Genomic DNA, 7263 nt, shown 5'->3' with positions numbered 1-7263 from the left:
TTTTACAAAAACTGTGATATTTCTCTGCTTTGGGCCACATAAACGCAGCTCTGTCGTTTGCATCGAAAGAGGGGAAGACGGAGATTTACGTCACAGCATGCAAAGCGTCAGCTTCTTCTTTATCTGTTTTATATTCTAACGCCACATTTAGGAGGCGCTCCCCTTGTTTATCGGTTCAAACAAGCAAATCGTTTGGCTGAAAGAACAGAACATAACTCGCACCATTCATGACGTTGTGTTTTTTCCAGGACCCTGATTGGCTATCCTGGCTTCACACTTTTCATTACACTGCCCCCTACAGGTTTGGCATGTTCATAGTAGCTCTGAACCTGGTGTATATGCGGGTCGTGTAAATGAAAATTGTTTTGCAAACATAGAGGGGAAATATCAGTTTTTTGGGAAAACGTGACCCCAGTTTAAAAATAAAACATTGCAAACATTTGCAAAAGTCACTTCTTCTTATCACAGTAGTCCAGGCGTCATCAACCACTTTGAAACTAAGAATTACTTCAAATATTGATTATTACAAAAGACCACTTGTCTCAAACCAATTAAAAATTTTCAATTGAACATTCTTTTGTTTGTACAGTTTCAGGTAAGTTTCTGAAGAAAATAAAACAGCTACTTGCTCAATCACACTCTAATCAACATTACCCTTGTTGGTGCTTTCTATAAACCCACATTATGAAAGGGGCGTGCGTTTCCCCTTCTAATCCAAATTTTACCACTGCAAGGTATAAATGTAAAGCTTGAAGAAATCCTATAACACATTTATAGTGTGTGCGGTTACTTTCTGTACCGACTGCTGTTATTTAACATTTGAACAAACTCAAATTTATCAGAAAATATACTAAATTGTGCTTCTTTTCATGTAGGTCAGGTGTAAGCAGTTAACATTAAAAGACTGTTACAACTGGGGCCGACAGAGTCCTAAATTATCCCTCTACAGTTCTGCTGAGTATAAACATATCCCTTTATAAAAAGCTGTTTTTAATGAGCCACTGTTTCACTCTGCACCAGTCAAGTTCTTGTATTCCCCCGCATGTTCTATCTTGGAATAATGAGTCACACCACTTATTGTCAAATTTGACCTATGAGTACTTCCATGTTCATGGTGGAAACTCAAGCATTGCAAAGCTTTTATTTCCTTTTTTCTGTGGGTTAACTGTTTAGTTCTGCTCAGGTTTTACAACAGAGGACACGCGACATCGAGGTTTACCTAAAGATTCCTTATAATTGTTTAATATATTCTGAGCATGTAAGAATAGAAAATCCCTTTAAAATACAAAATAATATATAATGACAAAGAAATCATATGGTCGTCTAGGATGTGACTCAACATGATTTATAATGCCTAAAAACAATCTAACTATCGAGATAACAAAAATAATTAATGATAGAAAAAAACTATATAATTGATTTTTTTTTTTTCCATGTCTCGCTGGACAAATGAATCAATAAATGAAATCGTATGGACAGTGATTTAGCAATAATTTAGCATTTTGAATGCAGATCAGAAAGGATGCTGCCAGGGTTGCCAGGTCTGAGAGACAAAACCAGCCAAACAGCCACTCAAAACCAGACTTTCAAAGATACTGATCCAAAATCATTTACACTGCCTGTAAGGTCCATCTTTATTGCTATCAATACAAAGTTGATCATATTTGTTATGAAATAACAGCTTGAAAAGGACATTTCCACAAAACAATTCGTCAGATTTGGCTGTTGAAGATTAATATTAGATTAAAGAAGATTTTTTCTTATTTTCACACTTGTAGGCAATAAAACGATTAACAACAGCATTTGTTACTATTGCAATTATTCATTTTATTAATGAAAAACAATCAAATTTGCCACCGTTACTGAACACTCTTAGTAATCTTTCAGGAAGAATTTAATGACTCAATAGTTTCTTGTAGAAATGTAGAAAAGACTTCTATCACAAATATCACCAATACAAGTTACACTTCTGGCTTGTGATTAACAGAGACATTTTGCAGGTTATCTAGTCTAAATAAACTCTTACACGGTAAGCAACGTTTTTCCGAGTATTTACTACAGTTTCAAGAGAATGAAAAGCCTGTCTGACAGGTAGTATTGCTCTGCAGTTAAATCTGTGGCCACCAGAGGGCGACCTACTTTAAAAGAAACAGCTTCAGGAAACGAGAGAAAACGTTCTGCCGTGGAGGTATTCAGGGACAAACTTCTTTAACTGCTTTGCTTTACATTTTTGATTAACTAAGAATGAGTAAAAAGATAGATTTCACTGTTAAGAAATGGTTTTGGATTTTTACCAACAAAGAAGACATTTTAGTTATAAAAGGCACAATGGCTGACTTCGTGCTGATATATGAATGTTATTGAAATACAGCAGGTATTTCATGATGCTATTCATACATTTCATTAACCCGTTTTCACCCGGAGTTGGTTCACGAGGGCACAACACAACATGGAAATCAGAAAACACCATGAACAAAGTGTTCACACATTCATGATTCACTTCAGGGCCACACGTCTTTGGATCATGGGAGGAAGATGGAGGACCTGAGAAAAATCACACAGGCACAGGGGACAGCATGCAAACTCCACTCACAAGCCTCCAGGGAGGCGACGGTGCTCACTTTTGGCACCTATATCAAAATGCGTTAATTTTCGTCTGCACACTCGTTGAAATCGGCAAACAGAAGGCACTGCGATGGAGATCCTGACGTGTCCTCGAGAAGGCACCGGGTAAACATTCTCCAGATTCCGGCTGAAAAGATTTGACGTGAATAAATAGATATACTATAAAAGGTGTTCACAAAATCACAGTGCCAGTGTCTCGGCTGCTGAAAGGTGGCCTCAGTGAGGCACTGGTGAGGTTGTTATTGGAGACTCGTCCTTCACTGCTTCACAGTCTCCCAGGTGGATCCTGAGGACGCCCTCACTGTGCAGCTTCAGCAGGTGGTCGAACTCGGATGGCATGGAGTGAAACCTCTTCCGAGGCAGTTTGTTGTCGTAGTAGTGGTTCGTCAGGGGGTGGAAGTCATGAGGGTGGACACTGAAAGGCCAGAATCCGTACAGATCCACGCTGTTGCACAGTTCCAGGGCCAGACTGACCATCATGAAGCCGGTGCTGAGCCGGGCCTCCTTCAGGCCCTGCGAGCGCCAGTAGACGTACAGATTCTGCAGGTACTTGGGGTTGAAAGCGACGGGTCGAATGGGGCTTTCGAAGTCTTCGATGGCGTACACGGCCCGCAGACACACGGGAGTGTTGTAGCGGAAGGAGAAGGTTGGCAGGAGCAGCATGGAGTCTCCGAAGCGGCGCAGACTCTCCACGAAGGGACGACGGTGGTTGTTCAGAGCGTAAAACCTGCAGAAAAAACCAGCCCATGTGAAGAAACGAGACTGAAAGTGTATCACTGACTGACTATAGTTCTCTCTTCAACTCACTTCTCGATGAGGATGCTCGGGTTCGCCGTCACGAGGTCCGTCTTCCTGCCGACGTCTTTCTCCAGTTTGCTTTCCAGAGGCGGGAGGTTGCACCTGAACGAGCAGAGAAGAGCCAGGCATCCCTGCGTGAACGTTCCACGGACAGTAGATAAATCCAGTTGATGCGTTTTTAGTCTCTCACCTGATTACAAACTGAGCCGAATCGATTTGTCGTCCACATCTGCTATTGATCAGGATCCCGCCGTTCCCCACCACAGAGCAAGTGTCCCACTTCTTATTGGAGAAGGGATGCTCCTGGAATCAAATAGCCACAATTACATAAAATCATCATGTGCTTCATATTGTGATCGTGTGAGGATGACACACAATTCATGTATTAATGAGATGATTCTTATCATCCAGCTTTTTATTTTCTTTATCGTTGGCGGAGCTCAAAGTCCATAACTCAGGACAGTATAACATTAAATTTTACTGGTGTCCTCTACGTTAAATAGTAACTACCCATCCAAATCCCAAACTTCATACTTCACACTTGACAACCCTTCTAGTCAAACCTCATTCTACTGCTGTTTCGTGTGCGTTTAAAGGCACAAACTCCCAGACAGTTTTACCTACAGAATTCAAACACCGGCAGAAAGCAAACCAGTAGCTCTTTATAAGATGTAAAAATGCTAAATCATTACATATTCTTGACAATTCATCAGACATAAAATGAAAATTATTGCAGAAATCTCAGTTTGGGTAAAGAACATTTTGACCAACTACATATCAGTCACACCACAGAGGTTATTCATGCATTCATTCATTCAATGTTTACCTAACCACGTCCAATCAGTAAGAACAGATTCCTAATTACAATGATAAGCTGCCTTTGATAGAAGAGCATGACGGGCCAAACAAAAACACAAAGTTTAGATTATCAACACATTCATTTCTAAGAATTGGTACGAACTTCAAGTCTAGACGGTTGAGTTTTGTTTTTGTTTTTCTTTGAAGAATTCCGATGCATTTAAACTATAAAATTAGCCACAATGCTAAAGTGCATGTCTGGAAGCGTAACTACGTTGTCCACGAATCACAAGCTGAAGTTAACTGCTTTTTTATAATCTTTTTCTTAGTTTGACATTTAAAAAAAAAAAGAAAAGAAAGGATTCTACATTTTGCATGATAACAGAGCTAGCCACATGCTAATGCTACCAAGCTATTTATTTTACACCTACAAAGTGAACAACAAAAACCACTTTGCATTGCAACTTTAACAAAGCAACATCCCAGGTTCTATACAAACATACATGTTTTAACCGGGTAAAAGTTTTTTTTATAGACTTCTGTTTCTAACAAATGAAAAATCACTTACAATTCTTATTTAAAGCTAATGTATTTTTGAACCCAGTCCTTGCTTCAACTGGCTTGTCGTGGGAAACTGCTCATGTTTAATGTGTCATTATATTTAGAATATGTTTAAAGATGCATACATGTTCAGACAAGCTCTTTGGCAAAATATTAAAAGAGCTGCGTTCTTGTCCAGACATGCAACGAGCCTAACTGCTTCAAACTTCTTCACTGTCGATGGAAATGGCTCCTCAGATGAGAAAGACTCGAGTGGTAAGTCGGCAAAATAATTGAGTTCTGACATAAAAAGCAAAACAAAATTAAACTGTGAGATGCAGCAACAAGCCACCAATGAAAATACAATTAAGTGTAATTAATAAAAGAAGTGATTTTAAAAGAAGTGGAGGGTAAACATTTAAAAACAGAAGCTATCATGTGTAGTTGTAGTCTTAATTAGCTGGTAATATATGGAGTAAAATCTTTATTGAGAAGAATGAATATACACAAAACGACCAACTAATACTTTTTGTAACTTGCATATAAATGCACAAATATATTTACTATAGCACACTAATACATATATGATGATTTATGAAAGCCCCAAAGTTTGACAAGTTTCATCAGACACATGCTCATTGTACATTTTGCAGCATGCTTTTAATTCTTTGAAATCCTCACACATTTCTTTGTACATTGTTGAAACTCTTCAGTTTCAGTTGGATGAATTTTTTTTGTGACGCGTTACATGTTATTTTCAGCCAATTATTATTATTATTCATTTGCTTTTAGTTTGCATTGTTAGTACTTTGCATATCAACGTCTGTGACTTGGTCACCACTGGGAGGTTTAGTGTATTCACAGACGTGGAGCACACTGGAGTTCCCTCATGTTGTGTGAAATGCAGTGGGGGGGGGGGGGGGGGGGGGGTTGGGGGATCTCTTTTTCGCCATCCTGGAAGTTGAGATCGCATCCCGACAAATGATAGTGCCTACCTAGTTAGCCGTTAGCTTAGCCATTAGCATTGGTATCAACCAGCTATCATCAGCTTTGTGTGTAGTCATGTGACAAGTCCTGAAATGAAATTTATATATATATATACCCGGAACTCGTCCGGGAAATCCTGTCCGCCGACATCGCAAACAAAGTGATTAAAAAAAACAAAAAAACAAGGTCACTCAGTGTTTATGAGCAGCAGTGTGATTCAGGTCCAGACGTCCCGACCCTAACTTGTCGTGTCTCCTTTAAATAAACCGCGGTCATAGTTTCCCCCACCACATTTGTGGCTCTTCTCTCAAGACAAGAGAGCAGAGCTATTGAATGATCCCTGAATTAAAGACAGTCGTACCTTTGGAAAGGTGCTTAACAGATTCGGTGTCACTTCAATGGTCCTCTTTGTTTCCCCGTTGTAAACAATCTGCGAACCCAGCGGAGTGTTGTTCTGGGTAACGACGGCCTTTTCAGCCCCTTGGCACTTGCTGCTCAGCAGAGAGCTGGATGAAAACACACAGACGGGTTGAATACCGGCATTTAACAGGAAGGCGTGCAGTTTGCATGTCATATTAAGCAAGTCTTCTCAACGTCTCGGTGATATTCAAAAGGTCTCGTGGCTTTCAATCGGTTTTTACTATAACTCACACGAAGTTCTGACATGTTAGATTTGGAACGTAGCTGCCAGTTCCTCTGCCCTACTTCTCTTTCCATGTTTGTCGCTGTTCTTCTTTCAGCCAATATACAAAGCAAACAAACCCAACTTGAAGTTTTATTTAAAGCCTGTGAACCTGCCACAGTTCATGATGGGATTCAACCCACTTTGACTGCTAACTAGGAGTGAGTTTTTATTATCTTTTAAACTCTTAAAAAAATAAATAAACATATATATATATATTCTAAATTAAAACTTTACGTGCTGTGTGCCTCTGTTTTGAATTGCTGACACCATCCACGTATATTGATTCATGGAATATCTTATATAGCCGATATATAGATATAGATTAAAAAGAACAGGCTACATCGGCATATATCTGCTTTGAGTGCAGTCGGGTGTTTTTCTACGTGGAGTTTGGATGTTCTCCCTGTTTGTTTTCACCCACAACCTGACTATTCCGTCAATTGTCTCTGTTGCAGCGTTTTGAGTTTTGAGTTCAACTGAAAGCAAATATTGTCTTTGAGGAGGAGGAGGTGGTGGTGTTCACTGTTACCTCATAGGAGGCTTCAAATGCCAGCAGGGGGCCTCTGTGTGTGGAGTTTGTCCTAAGACCTGCCAGAGTTTTATCTGGGTGCTTTTCATGTTTTTCTCGCAACACAAAAACTCACTTGTTGGGTTGAATCAGAATTCTACAACCTTTTTTTTTTTTTTTTTAGCAAAAGAGCTCGTTTTAGTCCACTGACTCCTCCTTCAACACACGTTTAAAACATTTAACCCTTGAAATAAGAGGAAAACAGCCTATCAAGTTAAGATGTACAGTAGTTTTGGTTTAGATTTTGAATAAAAGTATAGTT

General features: G+C 39.4%; 1 protein-coding gene across 1 annotated transcript in view; it reads right to left on the bottom strand.

Annotated features, from left to right (window-relative positions):
- Nucleotides 1–1607: 1607 nt before the first annotated feature.
- The window catches only part of st8sia6 (ST8 alpha-N-acetyl-neuraminide alpha-2,8-sialyltransferase 6), an 8814-nt gene continuing 3158 nt past the window's right edge, over nt 1608–7263 (bottom strand). The window contains exons 4-7 of the mRNA XM_080487576.1: nt 6110–6254; nt 3614–3726; nt 3433–3525; nt 1608–3352 (exon numbers count right to left, since the gene is read on the bottom strand). Of these exons, the coding sequence (XP_080343702.1) occupies nt 2842–3352; nt 3433–3525; nt 3614–3726; nt 6110–6254 (862 nt within the window). The 3' untranslated portion in view covers nt 1608–2841. The remainder of the gene's footprint in view (nt 3353–3432; nt 3526–3613; nt 3727–6109; nt 6255–7263) is intronic.

The sequence above is a fragment of the Lipophrys pholis genome (genome assembly GCF_963383615.2).
Source record: "Lipophrys pholis genome assembly, chromosome: 19".
Taxonomy (NCBI): Eukaryota; Metazoa; Chordata; class Actinopteri; order Blenniiformes; family Blenniidae; genus Lipophrys; species Lipophrys pholis.
The sequence above is the reverse complement of the archived record's forward strand: the minus strand, read 5'-3'. Positions and strand labels throughout refer to the sequence as shown.